A 21,577-nucleotide genomic window follows, 5' to 3' on the forward strand; every position below is an offset into this window, starting at 1 on the left:
ACGAGAGAGGGTAACAGTGGATCAGCAGGTACTATGAAACATTCACCAATAAAATAAAATGACAAAGTAGACTGGGATATTTGGTCATTTGAGAATCCTGATTGATCGTTTCAAAATTAGTAGGAAAATGATGTATAAATTTATAATTCCATGAGATTTAGGTTCAAGTTTGTTAACTGTTTGGAAAAATTGTAGGATTTTTGTTCATCGAACGACATATCTACAAGGCTTTTGTTGTACTCCGATCACACTTTGGCTTTAAAAAGCAAAAAAATTCGTAGGAAAAAGGTGTCAAAGCCTACTATCACATTTCTCTTTGAGAAGATATTCCGGAATCGCTATACGCTTAACATAAATCGCAATAGTTAATGAGATATATAAGTTTTGTCTATTGGTCGAAAATAAGGAGCTCAATATAAATGTAGATATGAAAATTACCACCTTTACCCGATAGATATGTTGCTGTTACTGTCTCCAGATTCTAGACATAGTTTCCAGTTTTCTCGACATACGTCTTCTCTTCGTTATTATCCTATATTATTGCGAGAAATCTTCAATAAACAGACCTAAATTACTAGGAGAATTTACTGAATGTTTGGTTCAGCACAATGCTTTCTTGTTCGTTTACTGATGTGATCCGTGTTCTGCGATCACCTAGTGGCAAAAATGTGAACCAGTATTATTTTAAAACCTAAATTTTCAAACAAAAATTTTTGAAATGAAAATTTTTTCTAGACCGCCCGTGTATACTCAGTAAAAACAAATTCCACTGCATGCTAAATTATTACCCAGACGGGTTCTAAATGGTCCAGGCAGAGTGAAGATGCCAAGTCCGGCCGAAACAGTTTCTCACCTTTATGAGACGTCAAAAAAGACACTTTTGGAAGCTTTTTCCCTTGTAGATTTGTCCGTAGCCGGTTCCCAGATGTGACAAAGAGCTGAATCATTTTTCCACATCTGCGGATCGCTTGCCAAATAAAGATTCAAAACACACCGAATGGTTTTATATTCACCCTAAGTGCGGTGCCCCTGGCGACTCTTGGCTTCCGCTTCTGTGAGCTCGATAAATATCTATTTGTTCGTAGTTGTCGCTAATTCCCTAAACTGTTGCGCTTAATTTAATTTGAAAGATCAAGTTTGGTTTACGTAAAAGCTATCTATCGTGTATGTCAAATTTCAACATCGTGTCTATCCCATGCGAACTCCGCTTTGATACCTTGTCGATACGCTACGGGAATTAAATTTTCCCTATATCAATCTTATCAAACGTTCACTTCCACACAGGAAACTGCATGAGTTCGCTCGCGCTAGCACGCCTCTCAATTTCGGGCTAGGTAGTGACTGTCTGCACAAATATGTGTATGGTAATACGGCATCACGCGACGAGATGATCATCCATGCAGGAAGCAAAACTCATCGTAAGCCGGAATTCCATAAACATGCACGCCGCTAGCTCATCTCATAAATTTAAAGCTCCGTATTGCTGCAATGGTTAATATGTATCGACAGAGAAGCACGTTCGGTCGAATTCGTTTGACATTTAAATGAATGAACTATGCTGCCTTACTACATGGCGGGTATGCACGTTTGAAATGAGATTCCAGATTAAGTCTCAACGAATATACAAGAATTCCAACAAACCGGAATTAGATTAGGATTATATTGTCGGTCAATTTGGAGGAAAATTTCAAGTTCAAAAAATTTTGAAAATTATGTAATTCTTTGAAAATATTTATGAATTTGATAAAATTTTTAGATTTCAAAAATATTTCTAAAGATTTTTGAAAATTTACCAAAGAATGACCAATACTATTCAAAGCTACAAATTTGACGTCTGTTTGACCAAAAGCTCAAATCATTATTAAATCAATAAAACGATATCATGTCGCGTTTTTAACCTTTTCTCTCAGTAAAGCTCGAGCTGGACTAGAGTTTGATTAAGTAGAGATGCTCGGACTTTGTGCTTGAAAATAAATTTGCATTTTTCGTGTCCTATCAAATTAACGAATTGAGAAATGCAACCATTTTCTCTATTCGGAAACAGTTTAATTGAATTTTAGATAGCAGCACGTAAATTTAGTGATAACCAGAAACTACCATCACGTCGAACTGGCTCTCAGAATGATGGTTGAACGAAAAATGCATTTAATAATGTAACAATACCTACGTGTTTTTGAACAACCCCCGCGGAAATTTTAATATCCTGCGATAAAGCTGGAAGCACGATCAGCTCCCAAAATCCCAAAATATCGAACGCTTCAATCAAGAGCCAATAATATTGCGAATCCGATTCCCTTGAGGGTTCCAATGCTCTACCAGGGCATCGTCAGCGTTGCCTTTCCAAAATGTAAGATGAGGTTATTGAATTAGTACCGCACTGCTGACGCCGGTCCTTCGGCCAACTGTTTGATATCCTCTGTACGATTATCCGCATGACCATACAGACCATATCGAATATCGTTATGTGCCAATAAGTGCAATAACGCACTCCTCAGTCCTCCAGTGTGGTACGAAATTTATCATCCGATGTGCCGTGGGAGCCTGTGAAGCGAAGAAGCGAGCGTCAATGCAAAACGCTGAGGGCTATCATCTACCAGCTCGGTTCAAGTCTGACGCAAGTGTGTTGCACTGGTTTATTGGAATTGTCGTTCGTTCGCTATCCATACATCATCCATAAGAGCTGAACTGTTGCAGATTATGTTAAAAGACATTTTCATAAGTGAAGAATATTGAACCGGTCAAAGACGATTCAAGCATTGCAGCATCTCCGTGAGCCCTGACACAGTTTCCATAGATTATCACGGTGATTAAATACTTCGAATAAGACATTCTAATTACGCCGGACTGTCCAAGCGAAGCGACGGCCAGTTTGCCATATAAGAGCCATCGTACAATACGTTTTCACAGCAGCTGGTTTGACAGTTGCATCAAAACTAAGCAACCTTTCGCTCGCCGTTTAAACTGATCACCGTTTGGTAACAACAACGAGACAACAACAAAAAAATAGTTGACCGAAAATCTTGTGTCATTGGCCTCCACTATCGGAGGACCTGTTCGTACTGACGTTGGACCGGAGCGGATTTAATCTATCTGCGAAGAAAGCGAAATTCCTTCTGCTTGTTGCGATTGAACGTCATAGTCTGGGAAGATATTTCCACGATAAATTAGAGGATCGCGGGGAATATAGTCACTATGTGTGAGATTTGAACACTTGTCTTTTTCTTAGCTAGTTTCTTTAAAAAAATAATTGATGAAAATGTTCAGAGAGTACAAAAAACTTTCGATCGGTGAAGGAATAAAAAGACACACCAGTATAGAACAGAATGGATACTGGCTTGCCTTCACTAAACACCATTTTTAAATATACAGTAGTGAACAGATAGAATCTTCCAATCTTAGTTTCTAGTGCCCACTTTACCCCAAGCTCTTCAAACTGCTCTTGCACAACTCAGCAACACATCGTTCGTATTTATTGCACACTAGCTAGGTACCCGGCGGCAAACAATCTTTCCGAAATTAAAAATATGTAAGCAAACAGTTGTTTTGAATGGCAGACCACTTTTTCTTATCCTTTTTTTGCGTGGTCTTGTATGCGAACGCTCTTAATAATGATCCTTTCGCTTGAACATCCACCCCGAATCAAGTACTATTATAGGTGCCGTAGCCATGGCCTTTGAAATTTATCGGTGCAATCGGTTCAGTTGAAAGTTGTTTTTATGCGAATTTTGGCTTCGACGTGTCCGTTTTCATCGTTTGGACTTCACATTCGCAGGTAATAAATAAACGATCAGTCTGTTGATGACATGGTAACTAACTGGAAACTATCAGCCCCCTGTCAAGGACGACGTCTTTGTACAGCCAGCATCACTGCCATGAAAATCAAAACATGTTACTGTAATTAGTTACTAAATGTTGTTTTTCTGAAAAATACGGTGTTAAATCATCCCACAAGATGCAAAACGTCGTGTGGAATGCTTGAATATCGTGTGTAGTTCCGAACATAATTCTTTGTTTGGGGCTTTATAGCTATATTGCCCCATATATGTAGGTCGCTGTCAAACTCCATATGATGGTATAGGGTTGCCAGAGGGCTGGACACTATCTTCAAATAGGGTTGCCACCCCTCCGGGTTTGACCCGGAGACTTCGGTTTTCGGGAGCGATCTCCGGACCTCCGGGTTTTACATCAATTTCTCCGGGTTTGGTGGGAAGAAGAATAATTTCATTTTATGGAATTAATTGATTCTTTACAAAATATTTAAAAATTCTAAGTTAACAATTACTCTAGTTCAGATATATTTTCCCCGACTAACCTCGTTTCAATGTGGCGAAGATGAGTTCACCAAATATTGCTGATTTCTTTCACAAAGCAATGAATATGAAAAACATCAAATTTACTACAAATTAAGTAAAGTAATATTTCGCTATACGCTACAATTGAAATGTAACATCCCAAAAAGTCGCTCAAAAAATCATTTTGCTGCAATTTTACCCAATCACTTCACTGTTAGTGGTGCTTATCACCAGCTGCACCAAGGTATGGCAGATTTGTTCTAATCCAACTTACTAGGTCAACATCAACCGAGTTTTTCCCTTGTTGTAGCTACTCCTGCAACGACTATTAACTGTTGGCTAGGGGGTGAGTTTTGCCCCTTTGTTGCGACCTCTGATGGCTCCTTTTCCTGTTAGTTATCCTCCACAGCGAGAGTAGCCGGTGCTTTTATATTCTTGGCACTTAGTCGGGAAGTGAAATATTACACCAGATTAAACCGAAAAAACGATTCTCAAATGTGTAACATTTACAGCTTTACTGTTAGATGCGATTAAAGTGCTCTTAAATGCCGAGCAATCGCTTTGATATGGCTGCTGTGTGATGGACGACGAAACGTATATAAAAGCCGATTTTAAGCAAATTCCGGGGTTGGAGTTTTTCACCGGCAAGAGCAAGTTCTATGTGGACGACAAATTTAAGAAGAAGAAAATGTCGAAGTTCGCCTCCAAATATCTCATTTGGAAGGCCATCTGCTCTTGCGGACTGAGGAGTGAGCCTTTCGTGACAAAGGGCACAGTAAATGGCGAGATTTACAAATCTGAGTGCCTCGAGAAGCGCCTTTTGCCGTTCTTGCAGCAGCACGACGAAGCTTCGCTATTTTGGCCAGATTTGGCATCATGCCACTATTCTAAAAGTGTCCTGGAGTGGTATGAAGCCAAGTCTGTCCATTTTGTTCCAAAGGACATGAATCCGCCTGCCCCGAGCTGCGCCCGCTGGAGCAGTACTGGGCAATGATGAAGCGGAAGAGCAAGAAGACAGTCAAAGACGAGAAGGACATGTTAAGAAAATGGAAAAAAAACTGAGAAACTGGTACCGGATGACACTGTAAAGACTTTGATGGAGGGCATCAAATGCGTTCAATTTTACACTCAAGGCTCCATCGATTAACTTTTCTTTTGATTTTTGAAGTAAATGTATGTATAAAACTGGTTTGATTTTAAACATTATAAGAAAATTGGCATGACGTTCTCGGTGTCGCGATAATTTCGTGTTCGCCCTTTATTTATTGTTGCTTTCCGTCTGCACGGGCGTTGACCCCCTGCGTCAACGGTTTCGATGGATGATCGAAACAGGCTCGACTCCAAAGGCTCCCCCCGACTTAAACTTTACCCAGAACCCTCAACCGGCCCAGATATGGTAAATGATATTGTTAGCCAAATCAAAGTAGGCAAACGATATTGCTTACTGCGAATGCTTTACACGGGATCAACATGTGTATATTCCAGCGGAAAGAGTAGAGATTTAAAGCGTCGTCAACGATGAGAGTTTGACATGCGAGGATCTGCTTCATTACAGGGTTGGTTGTTTTAAAGACCGATTACTTCAGCCGATGAAAACACTTGATTGCATTCAATGGAATACTAGCGATATGCTGAGACTCGGAATATTTTCACCGAAAATCAGCAAACTAATCTCACTTTACTGAGATATCAGTTTCAAAATTTTCTGACTGCACAGATGTTGGGAGATTACCGAGCCGAATTTAGTGTGATGGGTATCCACTCTTATCGGATGACTCTCGCTGGGTCCGCTTTACCGAATTACATCCTCTTGCATATGGTTCATCTGCCTGTGTGTCCGTTTGTACCGCCATGAACTGCCTTAATCCTCAAAAAGGCAATGGGTCTCAGAGGGCTGGTTAGTTACAGTTCTCTAGTTTTAATGGACTTGTAATTTGAAATTCAAATGATCCAGAGTTTTCGGGCTCTTGATTCTCTCACTAATAAAACGACAAAAAAGAGGCTTTTGATTTCGTTGGGTCTTATGAGCGATTCTTCTTGAAGTCACAATTGCAGCAATAAGGCCTGCTGTGGAAAATGCGGCAAGGATTATAATGATTCGCTCAGTAGGAATCCTGAAAAGTGTCCTTACTCCTCAGCGAATCTGTTTGCCCTCTTGTTTTCTGACCCTTCCCGGAGCACCCAAAACTCCACGTGATCTTTCATTTCAGTCGGAGAATGATCTCTGTGCTTGAATTATTTAATTCTCTGACATTGTGGACTGGATGATGAAAAATTTCAACCTTACTGATCCTTCTAAAAGTCTGTTGTTAACTTTTAGAACTTTTTTTTTCCAGCAACTGTCAAACGTTTTATGTCATGATTTAAACGATGCATCATGTTTGAGATTTAGATAGACTTTTTCCCTGGTCTGTTGAACGGAATTTCGAGTGATGAGCATGCGGTTGACGTGACCTTTCTCCTTCTTACCTCACCCTAAAAACCGACACAAATGACACTATCACTACTGAGACTACGCTTTACACATATCTAGGCCAGAACCACACGTGTTAGATCGGGGATCAGATGGTAAACCACGGAAACCCTGGTACTATCGGATACTATGAACCCTCATGCACTCGCGCGAATGGCTCCCCGAATGAGCAGCAGCTGGTGCTGAAAAAAGATTTCGCTCGATTTTTTGAAGGTGTTGCACAAAATACAACGGCACCTAACGGTACCTAAACAAAATTCAATGCAAACTTCAAAACATCTTATGCTAAATTACAAACGGTTTGCTCAGCTTTAAAGGCTTCCTTAAACGTTTGTGGAGATGTCTCATTTCTACTTCACTGGTAAAAAAATCTGCAGAAGGACTAGCCAACGTCCACAAATCACGACAACAAAAGCAATTATCACGATAATGTATACCTTCTTCGAAAGCACTACCAAAGATAACCATCCAAAATATAATACACCGAATAGTCGACCTCACCTCAGCAGGGCAAAAACAACAACAACAACAACGTTCCACAGTCTTCACACACGCAAGAAACTATTCTTCTTCCCACGACCAAGCCCATTAATCACCGCTGTGACGGATAGTCAACCAGGGCCCTGTCCGTTGCAGGAAACTATACTGCATAGTTAAACGGAGAACTTTAAACACATTCCACATCCGCTCGGTTGGCCGTCCGGATGGCTTTACGGCTAAAGGAAAAACCATGCGAGAAAATTGCGATCCGAGTGCTAAAGTGAAGGAATATATTTATATTTTCATTTTCATACCTACTTACTACAAGCTAGTAAGTAGTACACATGAAATAATGAGAGGGTATTCAAAAAAGGGATATCCTTCCGTTCTATCGAAACACGGAATCGAGGGTGGGCGACGTGATCTTGACTCCGGACTACGGCCTTGAAATGGTGTTGGCTTTGTAAAGCAAAGTGTATCGCATATTTTCGAGTAGGTCGAAGGAATGCTGACGGAAAGATATGGACTTCGCGTGATAAAGTTAGTAAAAGCAACTGCCTTGGACAATGGACCTTTGTTGAACCTATGTTGTATGTTTCATAAAGAATACATCGAAGTAGTCGAAACAATTCTCCTCTTCTACAATAGAAACTCACATTTTTGCATGAGAAGTTATTATCACTCACAAGGGAAGTGGCAGCACTGGCGAATCGCCGGACGTGTTGTTAACATCCAATATTTTTCAGTTTTTCAGTGATGAGTATACAATATATTCAACAGGAAAATGAAGTCAATCGTTTAGTAGGTAGTTTTTTCTGTTGTGTTACGTGTTAGTAGGTTGAAATATCGCGAGAAAAGTGTGATTTTGCATATAAATTTGTCGTCAAAACTTTACCATTGAAGTATGTGAAGCAGGACGCGAAAAAATACGCCCGTACGTTCTCCTTAGCGCCTGCAGCGCCGCCTAGACCTGAGTAGCTGATGCAACAATGTCACGGATGAAGAAAAATTCTTCACAGAAATCTCATGAATTTATTTATTCAGAACTGGTGAGATCGTTTCAAGTCATTTTTCAATGCTTGTCTACCTTCATAAATATTTCCCTGTTTGTAAATACGTTCCAGAATCAAACATGTTTTTCATTCTGGAAGTGCGAATATATTGCAAATATTCAATTGATACGTGGATGTATTCGCGCGGGGCTTATTGTATATGAAGGCGGCATCAGAATGTACGTGTAGGAACAGGCATTCTTCAAATGGGTCGTTGGATGTAGAATAGAGCTATCGCCTTTCATTTCCAGGGCCAAATATGTGTACATCTAAATAAATATATCATTACATAGATGCCGACAAGTTTCTTCCATAAAAGCACTGCCGGACAGTGGGAAATGGGTAGTATACACACACAGAAGTTATTATCACTCTCGGTTAAATCATTACGCTGGAGAATGAGCTAATGAGGTTATAACGGTATGTTTCTCGTGTTCGCAACCTGGCTGATGCTCATCCAAAACATGACCAAACAAGTCTATACTACTTTATTTTCGGTTTTGTTGCAAATGAAGGGGATATTTTACTACTTTTGATTATTTTCACGAAAATAAAAAAAAATCACTCTCTGATGAGTAATTATCGGTTACATTATATCGAAAAAATAATTCTGCTGTTTGTGGAGACTGATAGGTGGAAAAATTAACATTGACATACTTTAACGCAGAATGCCAAAATACCAACAAGAATTGTCGATAGTAAGCCTCAAGACAGCAGCAGCAACGAAAGCTTGACCGAAAACGACAACTTCTACCTTTCATCACGTACACTTGAGAAATTTTCTTAAGTACAGCAATGTTTAGACCATTGCACGTCGAAAGATTTTTCGTTGAATCCCGACGGTTTCAAACCAGTCGTCTTTAAGCTTATTCACGATGGTAAGCTTTCTTCTTCCTCTTCAGAATCTACATACTCATTTATATGGTTAACCAGATTATGCAATCCGAACTTTGGCGTAGTCTTTTGGGATGAACCGAAACACGGGATGACTCTTACCTGCTACACGCTGAGAACGGCTACGAAATCGAAGGATTCCTTAGTTCAACCCATGTCATTCCTAGCGTAAAAACGTGCCCAACATTTCAAGGCACAAGAATTTGACCCTCGTCAGGCAACATTAGATGAATTTTACCTTGATGATATGACTACAAAATACATACCGCAAGAAATAGATTGACGAAACTCATTTATTTTATGCCAGCCAACAATTTCGCTGTTATTAGTTTCTGCATACACGCACCATAAAAATCTACTCGATGTGATTAACATATTAAAATAAAAAGTAAACTAAACCACTCACTCACCTTACGCTTCGATTTGGCCATCCGCTGGTCCCGGGAGTTTTCCGCCTCGCCGGGCGGTCGCTTCCCCCAGACGACAATGGCGATCCGGGTGTACGTGTAAATCAGCACCAGCAGCGGTATCACGAACTGCGTCATCAGCAGGGTGGTGGTGTAATAGCTTTCCTGCTCCTTCGATGGCCACATTTCCTTACAGATGGGGCTGTGCGAGTGACAGAGTCAGAGAGAGAGTGAGAAATAGAGACAGAAAACAGAAATGAATTTGGTTTGAAAAATACATAGTTCACCCGGTTCGGTTCGGTTGACGCTGCAGAAGATTTATGACATTTGTATCCGGAATGCCAGAGCTTTTGATGACAACAACTGATAAGCGCGCAGAATGAATGTGTTTTGACTTGTGAACTTTTTGATTGCTTATTCGGGACGAAAAGTTTGCATGCGAAAATGTAAACGAGAGCTCTCTGTTGGGAGCCTATTTGTGTCAGCATGTTTTTCCCTGAGAAAACTGTTTATTTTATTTTGCAGAATGTTACGAAAACAGCACGGAATACCAAAACCAAGTTTTTTTTCATTTCATACTTTACAAATTTCATAGAATATTCTTAAATCTGGGTTAAAGGTGAGTCGATAATTATAGCAACACTGTCAAACTTGTGTAACTTTCGTCAAACTTCACCAAAATTAACCAAATTTTGGCCGGTTTTTCTTCAGAGTGTATTGTTTACATCCACTCAATCGCGCAGTTGTCAGTGAGATTCCGGTCGCGATAAAAGAGAAACAACAAACCATTCGCGAAAAGACGTGTTTATTCACTTGTAAAATCCTCGGTTGTCGTATCGCGTCTTGAGAAAACTGATAAATGTATATTCGACCATCTCAAAGGTCCTCTAAAGTTGCCAGGAATGTATGACAGTGAACCACTAGTCTGAAGCTGGATAAAAATCGGGAACAACACGCAAAAAACAGAGCATTGATTGCTCATTTGAAGCGGAATCCGAACATTTCGACGTGTGATTTGGCTAAAAAACTTGATGCTTCCCAAAGTTTCGTCAAGAAGCTGCAGAACATCCCAAGTTGACATAAATTTCTGCACTCTACCTGACGCTGCTAACAAAATGCCAGTGCTGCGTCATTGAAGATGAGACCTATATAAAAGCGGATTTTAAGCAGTTACCGGGACAGGAATATTTCACGGGTAAAGCCAAGTTTGCTGTAGATGACCGTTTCAAATTGGATTTGCTTCGAAATACCTGACGGGACTGACCATGTGCACTTGTGGCAAACATAGTGAACCATTTAGATTTACAAAACCGAGTGCATCCAAAATTGGTGTTTGCTGTTTTTGGAACAGTATGATCAAAAACCGTTGTTTTGGCATATATCACTTCATACCAATATTCCAAAACTGTTCAAAAATGGTATGCAGTTAATTCTGTAGAGTCTTTGTTGAAAGACCCAAACAATCCTGAACTTCGTCTGATCGAAACTTCAGAGCTTCGGAATAACAACGAAAAGGCGAAAGGACGAAACGGAAATGATAAGAATGTGGAAATAAACTGAGAAAAACGTACCGGAAACGGCTGGAGGGCGTCAATTAGTCTAACCCAGTTAAATCCATTCCGGAACAGGTTCGGAATTCTGAATGGAATCAATATGGATCCTAACTCAAATGTAACAACCGATTCCGACTCAATCAGTTTCGGAATCGGTTGTTGCATTTGAGTGGGAATCCATACTGACTTCATTTAGTATTCCGAATCAAATTCCGGAATGATTTAATCAGGAAAATGTCGCAATGATTCTGACAGAGAACCTCAGATTTAAGATTTTCCAATTTTATTAGAAGCAATTCAGCTGACCTATGCCAAGGGATTTCAACGGAAAATCAATTCAGACGTCTTGTAAAGGAACATAGAGTAAAATAATCCCTCTAAAAGATCATGTGACACCAGAATGACCATTGCGAGAATTTAATTATTGATAATATTTATCCAATTTTGGAAACTCGTAATAAATTTCTTTTTAAAAATGTGCCACGAAAAATTGCTCTTAGTGTCGTCTGGTGAAATGTTGTTTGGTCTAGCGCGTCAATTTGTTGAATACCCGCCCGAATAGAAATGTACAGTAACAAAACCTTGATTTTCACGGTGACAGTACAGTATTTTTACAATAATTTACAGTAAGTTTTAGTGTTATGCTACAATACAAAAACAATAAACTTTAACGTTTTTATAGTAAATTTCAATGTAAAATAGACTTTTACAGTGAAAAAGGGGGGTGGTTATGTATCTTAACATTAAAAAAATCAGTTTTTCTCTATACATTTTTTTCTCGAAAACAGTAAAATTTAATGTGAATTTTTTTTGCAGTTTTTTGCTGAACAGTGAAATTTATTGTTACATGAAATTTTATTGTAAATCTACTGTGAGAACTTGGCATCGAACAATGTTGAAACAGTAATAACTATAATATTTATTATTATATGATTGTTTGTAGGGTAAATGCTATTGTAAAATTCTATCCGGGCGCACATCACTCTAGCTGTGGTATTCCGAGAGTCACTGCAATGTGATTGCTAGAATCATCTCTCACCCATCCGCATATTCCTAAATCGCATCGTGTTGTTGTATCTTCGATTAAAGTAGTAAATTATTGATATTAAAGCGATAGAAAGTATTTACCCAAATTTACCTTATTCAACAATCCACCAAAATTGAGTAACTCAATTTTAGGAAGCATTTCGCGTGCGTGTACCTTGATATGGGTGTCATTGGAAAGAGTGTGGTCAGTAGATGATCGAAATTTATGATTGACTCCACAAAACTGCAAATCGTCATCAATAAATGTGTAATTTTGATAGGGTCTGGTCTGTAGATGACGGGAATTGGTGTTTGACGCCATTTTGAAATACAATTTGGTGGCTTCTGGCAACCTCAAATAATGGCATTTATAAGAGGTTGACACTAAATAACGTACATTGATAACACCCTGCTACAGCGACTTTGTACTTTTCAAGTGACCTAGTATATGTAGGTTGTAGATCTAACCAAATACAACAAAAAACAATGTTTGAAAAAATGTTGTATACCCTCAAAATCTTGATTTATAACAAAACAACAATTTACTGGGACTTTTGGCACTAACGTTATTTTCAGCGCGGTCATTTTTCAACCGATTCTCAATTTTTATAGCTTTCTGCAAAGAAGAAGAATAGATCTTTCCAACAGTATGCTATGTTATGTTTCACTGCGTAGTAGGGATCCCATGGTTTATGAGATTTGAACTAATTGGGGAGTGACCGAATATTTCGTCCACGTCAACATTTAGCGCCATACTTTATTTGGCAAAGTTCGTGTGCTTCAATTTATATCAACTGGATATCCAATCAGTTGAGCATTGTGCCGCCAGGAGTGCTATGAAAAAAGAGTAAATAAATCGAACGTCTCGTCGAAAATGTAATAATCAATGAATTGGGTTTAGCAAAATATATTTCGATACTCGTATTATTTTGAAAGGTGATGTCACACAAAATTTTTTCCAGAATGCCAAGAGCTTCTGGATGGTGGGAATAATAACTCAGAATTGTCCCACCAGACGGCGCTAGTGCGAAAGCAAATATTCAAATAATTGTTAAATCATTCTATATCTCAGTATCGAGACCATTTAGAGGAAGATTGTCTTCAGTAAAGTTGCTCGAGAAGTCACGGACTACCAGTCGGTGACAGATTGGTATGAGTTATGATAATTTAGAGTAAACAAAGCAGCGCTAAGGAGAATACAACTTCCAGTACATGCTAGGTTAAGCTCATTCTAAAAAAAAACAAATTGGGAAAATGATGTTTTCTGTAAAGTTTTTGAGGACGAAAGGCGCTGTTTAATGCTGTGAATATTCGATTAGATTTCATCCGATAGGACTTTATTTTAATTTTATTATATCAAAATTATGACAATTTTTAAGGGTGGTGTCTTCAGAACAGTTTTTCGAGGGGTCCCACTAGACGGTGTCAGTGAGCGTGCCAGCTTTCAGCGCATGTGTTATTGAGATATATTCCAAAAGTTTAAAAACAGAACGATAATGTTTTCAGCAATGTTCTTCTAATGATCAAGGGCCAACGTATTTTGAACAAATTGAATAGGAATGGACCTGAAAGGCGACGCTAGGAAACATGTCAGATTTTCAAAATATGTAGCGAAAGCTTTGCTTTGGTTGTTATGAACGATTTTGTAGATCGAGCTAGGTCAACTTATTGTTATTGCATAAATTAGTTCTGAAATTTGCGTTTCGATTTCGTCTCGTCAGAATCCGACACTAACTTAGTAGCAGGACTAGGATAACGTCGGATTGGCACTAGCTCCAAAAGCGGAGACACTTATTGTGGGATATGTGCAGGGTCACCTACTCATACATCCCATTCGGCTAGTGAGACCGAACCCACACTAATACACTCTCGCACCCGAGACCCACGAGACTGCTCGTCTTGTTGCATCGGCCTCTTTCGATCGCAAGCTCCCTCACAGGTAAGACGTGGTTCCAGCAGCTCTGGTGCAATGGGTGATTTCTGGTCGGCGTTAGCGGCTTCCACATTGGCGATCCTACCAGGAGACGCGTAACTGGAAAGTGAACTTATTAGATCAATTCGGTTACAGTTTATTTGTTTCTTCAGGCAGGGAATCACTCATGCACCAGAATAAAAAGTGCCATTTTTTTTTCCTCAAGCGCATGTGAAAATCTGGTTCTGTGAAACAAAATGGCTTCCCTCGCTGTTCGTGTGTCGTGACGCTAGTCTAGTGATCTACAAAAAAATATTTTTCGATTGGCCACAGTGTACTGAGAAGAATACGTGAAAATAAACGAACTGCGTGTTGGGATAACCTTACTAGAGCTACGCCGATTCATGTCAGGAATTAATTTATAATTCTTATGATTGTTCTCGCAACGTATAATTTGCTTCATATGTGCGTTCGGGATGACCACATTCAAATTATGTTATAATCTATCGCTGCAAATGGCCTGTTAAGAAAAGGAATGGGCGATGTCGCTTTTTTTTTCAAAGATCGATCTTTTTCCTGGAAAATCGATATTGTTCATCTGACCTGCCCAATGCGACGTTCTCTACCTAGAAAAAAAAATGCATTTTTTTTCAAAATGCTCATCACTAAGTAAGATTGCTGCGTAGAAAACGAAGCCGAAGTGCTTGTGCGATCGGGATGACCACAGTACGACGGTATTCTTGGTTTTAAGTAATCGCCTGGGTAGCGAGGCCGATGTGTACGTGTGTTCGGGATGACCACAGTAAAGATGAAGTCGCTTGTTTTAATTTACGCGTGTTTGGATAACCGCTAGCGAAACCGAAGCGTACGTGTGTTCGGGATGACCACAGTAAGGATGGATTCGCTTGTATTAATTTACGCGTGTTTGGATAACCGCTTGTGAAGCCGAAGCGTACGTGTGTTAGGGATGACCACAGCGCGATTGAATATGTTACTTACACAACGAAGCGCGTGTTGAAATAACCGTAGTTGAAGCAAACTCGAACAGGGTGTATGTTCGGGATGACAACAGGGCGACTATTTACTTGTGTTGACAGTAAGATATTTATAACGTAATCGAATATATATTCTACATCGATGTTTAGCTTTCTGTATGTCCCACACGTTCTGTTTCGCGAGTAGTCTAATCGATTTGCATTTAACATTTTCACGACAAGCCATTTAAAAATGCCAATTTTAATATCCATTATGTTCAGTTGCGCTTATTTACGTTAGACTGTTTCACAAATAATAGTATTCGTTCAAAAATATTACAGAAACGGATACCTTACAAGTTAGTACACGATGGCCAGCGAAGGAAAGTACGTACGAGCCCCTTGCTATTCCTCTGATTCGGACGAAAACTGTGGCGACGATGAGAGTATGTTGTCATGTGATTTGGACAACTCCGCTGCATCTGACTTGGAACAAAACATGGATGAATCAATCGAAAGTTTGAGTGATGCCAATTTGCTTTCCGGTGATGATGCCATTAGCAGCAAAGATCCGGTGGCTACGACAGAGCATACATTGATAGACCAGCAGAATGAGAACCAAGCGAGCAATACAGAAGGTCCCGTCTCTAGTAGTGCCATTGAAAAAGAAGCTATTTATAGACCCGCAGCAAACACGGAGCTGTACGAGAAAATGGAAAAGTTCGAGAAAATGTTGTCTAACCTCACCTCCGCGCTTGAGAACAACACACGAAGCAATATTGTGCCCATGGCAGATGACGCTGAACTTAGCTGGAACACACAACGGATTGAAACGACACGTGATGGTGCAACACAAGGTATTCGATTCGACCATATCAAAGCCTTCCCAAAAGACATCCCGGCGAATAAGATGTGGGAAGCTTGGCATAAATATAGGGAGAATTTCGAAATTGCTGCGATGCTTGGAAACGCGAACGATCCAGCGCGACGGGCACAGTTGTTGTTTTTATCGTTAGGAGAGGAAATGCAAGCTATAATAAGAGCAGCTAAATTACGCCCCAACCTAGCAGACACAGATTGTTATACGAAGTTCATTAATAATATAGACACCTATTTGAAGTCTATGACAGACACGAGTGCGGAACATGAAGCCTTCTCTAACATGAAACAAGGCAATGATGAATCGGCCATGGGATTTCATGCTAGGCTGGTTGAAAAGGTAAGGCTTTGCGGTTATGCCATTCCGGATCAGGACCGTTTTGTCCGAGCGCAGCTTATAAAGGGCATGGTAAATCAAGCTTTAGCCAAGTCTGCCAGGACATACGGTTATGAGACAAATTTCATTGTCCAATCAGCAACGCGCGAAGAAGCATTCAATAGAGAATCTGGCCAATCTCAACAAGCTGATGTATTTTCATTAGATCGGGGTTATTATTCACGGACAGCACCTACTACGAAGCGCAGATTTCAGAATAATGGCATGGAGCGACGTGCACCACCGGCTGAGAGGCACCATAATAGAACTGCTGGCATTCCCGGGCGTCGAGCTCGATGCCCCAGATGTTACTACCTGTCCCATCGCTATGACACGTGCCCGGCTCTCTCGAGGACCTGTAACAAATGTGGTCAAAAAGGACATTTTGCCATCACTTGTCGACGAAAGCAAGTCAAGGACATTCGACAGGATCGTTTGGACAATAACCACAACGATGAGCAAAGCGATCAGGTAAAATAGATTATAAAATATATGTAAGAGATAGTCTTAGAATAAATGTGGTCTGTTTTCTTTGTGCTACTCCCATTCATCCTCCAGCAAGTGAATACCCTTACACTCCATGACGTTTTGGTTCAGTGCAACGTTGGTGGTTCAAAACCCATACAGTTTATTATCGATTCAGGGGCGGATGTAAACGTTCTTGGTGGTAAAGACTGGGACGCATTGAAACAGGAATCCCGGATAGGTACTGCAACATTAGAGATGATGGAATATGAAGACGGACGAGGTATCCACTCTTACGCATCGAGTAAACCTATGACAGTGGAATGCGTTTTCAGAGCTGTCCTGAAAGTTGCAGGGTGTAGCGATTCAGCGATATCAGCAGACTTTTATGTCATTCAAAACGGATCTCGGTCCTTGCTGGGTCGATCGTCTGCCAGTGACTTAGGTTTACTAGCAGTAGGAACCTTCGTCAACAGCTGTGAGCAAAACTCGAAAACTAAAACGTTCCCAAAAATGCCGGGTGTATCCGTCAGATTTAGCGTTGACAAATCAATCCCTCCAGTCCGAAACGCTTACTATAACGTTCCTGCTGCATATCGCGAAGGTGCCAGGCAGAGATTAAGAGAAATGGAGAAACGTGGTATAATAGAGAGAGAGTAACGGTCGCGCCTAATTGGATTAGTGGCATGTCGGCTGTCGCAAAAGGGAATAATGATTTTCGCCTAGTGATAAACATGCGTGCGGCTAACAAGGCCATTAAACGAGAATACTTTCGCATGCCCCTCATCGATGAGATGAGAGTAAAACTCCATGGATCGAAGTTTTTCTCAAAACTGGACTTGAAAGACGCATTTTACCACCTTGAACTCAGTCCAGAATCTCGTGACCTGACAACGTTTCTCGCTGAAAGCGGTATGTACAGATTCAAGCGCCTTATGTTCGGTGTTAACTGCGCACCAGAAGTGTTTCAAAGAGAAATGACGCGTATTCTGAGAAATATAAAAAATATTATTATCTACATTGACGACGTTCTCATATTCGCTAGAACTCTGGAAGAGCTTAGAGAGGTGGTGGATGATGTGCTACAAATCCTGAGGAAGAACAACTTAACATTGAATCTCAACAAATGCGAATTTGACAAGACTCACATCAAGTTCGTAGGGCACGAGTTAGACGAACATGGGTTTCACGTCGATAATGAAAAAGTAAGGAGTGTGAAGTGTTTCAGAAATCCGTCAAATTCATCAGAACTGCGTAGTTTTTTGGGATTGGCATCATTCATCAGCCCCTACATACATAATTTCGCGGATATCACGACTTCCCTATGGGCTGTGGCAACTTCGAAAACCTGGAAATGGGGACCAGAACAGGAGAGAGATTTTGAAGCTGTCAAGGATAGAATCGTGAATTGTGTAACCTCCCTGGGATACTTTGCAGATGGTGACAAAACGATCTTATACACGGATGCTTCGCCCAATGCATTGGGAGCTGTTCTTGTACAAGAGAATAAACAACAGACACCACGCGTAATAAGCTTCGCTTCCAAGGCTTTAACTCCCACAGAAAAACGATACGCTCAAAACCAGCGAGAAGCACTGGGCGCCGTATGGGGTGTCGAGCATTTCTCTTACTTTCTGCTAGGACGTCATTTTGTTTTACGTACGGATGCTCAAGGAGTCGCTTTCATACTCAACCGTGCTCGCGAAAATTCAAAGCGGGCGTTAACGAGAGCGGATGGCTGGGCTCTACGATTAAGCCCCTACAGCTACGACATAGAATATATTCGCGGAAGGGATAATATTGCAGACCCCTCGTCTCGGCTGTATACTGCAAACGACGACCCGTTCGACGAATCATCCAGCCCATGGGAGATAGCAACACTAGAAGTAAAACCCATTGGAATACTGACGGAAGCCGAAGTAGAACAAGCTACCGCCAACGACGAAAATCTGCAGATGGTTATATTAGCGCTATCAACTGGAATCTGGGCGAAATCACTAAGTAAGTTCAAGGCGATAGCGGAGGATCTATCGGTTTGTAACGGTATTTTAGTGAAGAGGGGCTGTGTAGTAATCCCCGAATGTCTACGCAAGAAAACGTTAAGCGTCGCCCATAGCGGTCACCCCATGACAGCAAAAATGAAGAGCATCTTACGCGAACGCGTTTGGTGGCCAGGTATGACGGCCGATGTTGAGTATTGGGTCAAAACGTGCCAAGCATGCGCTACTACCGGTAGACCGGAAAAATTCACACCAATGAAGCGTACATTTGCACCCAGGACGGCTTGGCATACTATAGGGCTCGACTTCAATGGTCCATATGCAAGACTGGGTGGACTTTCAATCCTAGTAGTAGTAGACTACAGATCTCGGTACTTGATCGCTCGACCAATCAAAACCACAAGTTTCGAGAACACTAAACAAATTTTGGAGCAGATATTCGAAAGAGAAGGATATCCTATAAACATGAAGTCAGATAATGGACCCCCATTTAACAGCGAAGAGTACAAATCGTTTTGTAGAGAGCGGGGCATAAACGCAATCTTTAGCACACCCCTGTTTCCTCAACAGAACGGCTTAGTTGAGGGCTACATGAAGCTCGTCAACAAGGCTGTAGCTACTGCAATTTCTAACGGAACCAACTACGTGGAAGAACTTCAAGCGGCAGTTGATGCGCACAACGCGGCGGCACATAGTATTACCAAAATACCACCCGAAGAGGTCATGATGGGTCGTAAGATTAGGCGCCGTTTACCTTTACTTGTTGGGGGCAGCGCGCATCATGATGAAGGCCTTCTCGATATCAGAGATCGTCAGGCGAAATTGTCGTCTAAAAATTATGAAGATAACCGCCGAGGAGCCAGAGAGTGTCGCATCAAACCGGGGGACGTCGTCATTACAGAACGTACGATGCGAATAAAAGGAGACACGAGATTCGACCCGAAAAAGTTTACTGTGATCAAAGAAGACAACGGCAATCTGATTCTACGTGATGTTGATGGGAAAACCTTACGACGACATGTGACCCAAACGCGCAAAGTTAGAGAATGGAGAAAACCTAATATTGAGACTTCTATAGAAGGAAACGCGGACGATGGAGTTGAAATACGGCGTGGCTCAAGCCGGATTCGAAAAACACCGGCTTACTTAGAAAGTTATGTGCGAGTCTGTGAGCAAGAAGCATGGGATCGGAGGTGTTTAGAATAGTTTTTATAGTGATGACTACTCGTTTATTATTATTTAATAAAATTTCAAACGAAAAAAAACAAAAACAAGCGTTTTTTTCCTAAGGAAAGGGAAGATGTGGGATATGTGCAGGGTCACCTACTCATACATCCCATTCGGCTAGTGAGACCGAACCCACACTAATACACTCTCGCACCCGAGACCCACGAGACTGCTCGTCTTGTTGCATCGGCCTCTTTCGATCGCAAGCTCCCTCACAGGTAAGACGTGGTTCCAGCAGCTCTGGTGCAATGGGTGATTTCTGGTCGGCGTTAGCGGCTTCCACACTTATTGTGTTCCTGAACAAACCCCAAGTGAAGCGTAATGTCCCGCAAGAAAAAGAATTCATTTTTAAGCTGAAACATTGCCACATGCCCTTTACGCGCGAATGTAGTTTAAACAATTTGCTCATTAGTGGAGAAAAAATAGTTTTTGCCTAAATTTACCAACGAACCTGTAGCACAGACTAACAGACATAACACTCAAAAACAAAGCTTCGCCCGCTTTAACGGTCATTTTAAATATATTTGTAGTTGGGACTGTGGCCACATTTGAAATTATGGCGCCACTGACATATGAACAAGCATATGGGGGATAGACCACTAGTAAAAAATTGTTCTCAAACCTGAGGGGTAACCCACCAGTTAATGAGTGTTTGGGACTGTGAATAAAAGGTGGAGCTAGTGTTCTGGGAAAATTGTCGGATCGATGTTTTTTGAGGGAATTCCTTCATAGTGTTATGTCTGTTAGTCTGTGCCTGTAGTGCTGGTGAAGACACCTGTTGCTTAAGTTCCATCATTGCTAGAAAACCCACCCCATCCATCAGTAGCGCAGAATCGCCACACGAACACAATATAGCGCACCAGGGTCCCGAAGCTACAGTATTATTTAAATTTGACCTGCTCACTATACTGCCCATTAAAGCATAAGAGTCCCATATTGAAAAACAGCAAGCCGAGAAAAACGCTGCTCAAGATTTACATTTCCATTGAGCCTTATGGATGGGACAACCATGTTTTGGTATTTTGGCATGTTTGAACTGGGCGTTACACGATTTTATCACCCGGGACTCAATTTTTCAATACGTCCAACCCATCAAATTACAGACCAATTACCTATCCATCAAGTCTGTAGAAGATCCTGAGCACCATGACTGCAACACTGCAGCTCAGAAGTGTTACGGTCTAGAAAGCTCCGCATCTTGAGGAGGATATTCAAAGGCTATTCCTTCAGCCCCTTTGGCATTGAATCCACCGAGACACTCAATCGAAACGGGCATAGCTATCAGATAAGGTATGGAAAAAGCTCACCAGAAGAGGTGATCCACACCTTCTACATGAACGATCTCAAGAGCTATGCTGATTCAGCAGAACGACTGGGTGTAGTCATCAAACTAGACAAAGTGTAGCCTAGAAAAATTACGATCTGTTCAGCATCTGGGTCAGGGCAATGGGTAGATTCTGGTGGCTACGAGATCGACGAAGGTGGAATGGATCGTGGAAAATTATATCTTGGACTCAGACACCTCCCCGAGATTCGGCACACCAACATAAAGCTTGAACTACAAAAT

At 41.0% G+C, this 21,577-nt stretch overlaps 1 protein-coding gene across 6 annotated transcripts in view; it reads right to left on the bottom strand.

Annotated features, from left to right (window-relative positions):
• Positions 1-21,577, bottom strand: part of LOC131683767 (RYamide receptor-like) — a 405,413-nt gene that overhangs the window by 312,333 nt on the left and 71,503 nt on the right. For all 6 annotated transcript variants that reach the window (XR_009304563.1, XM_058966053.1, XM_058966077.1 and 3 more), the window contains one exon: positions 9,602-9,800. Coding sequence is in view for 5 of the 6 variants with exons in the window: in XM_058966053.1 (XP_058822036.1) it covers positions 9,602-9,800 (199 nt within the window). In the remaining variant the exon portion in view is untranslated. The remainder of the gene's footprint in view (positions 1-9,601; positions 9,801-21,577) is intronic.

The sequence above is a fragment of the Topomyia yanbarensis genome, chromosome 1 (genome assembly GCF_030247195.1).
Source record: "Topomyia yanbarensis strain Yona2022 chromosome 1, ASM3024719v1, whole genome shotgun sequence".
NCBI classification, from domain to species: Eukaryota; Metazoa; Arthropoda; class Insecta; order Diptera; family Culicidae; genus Topomyia; species Topomyia yanbarensis.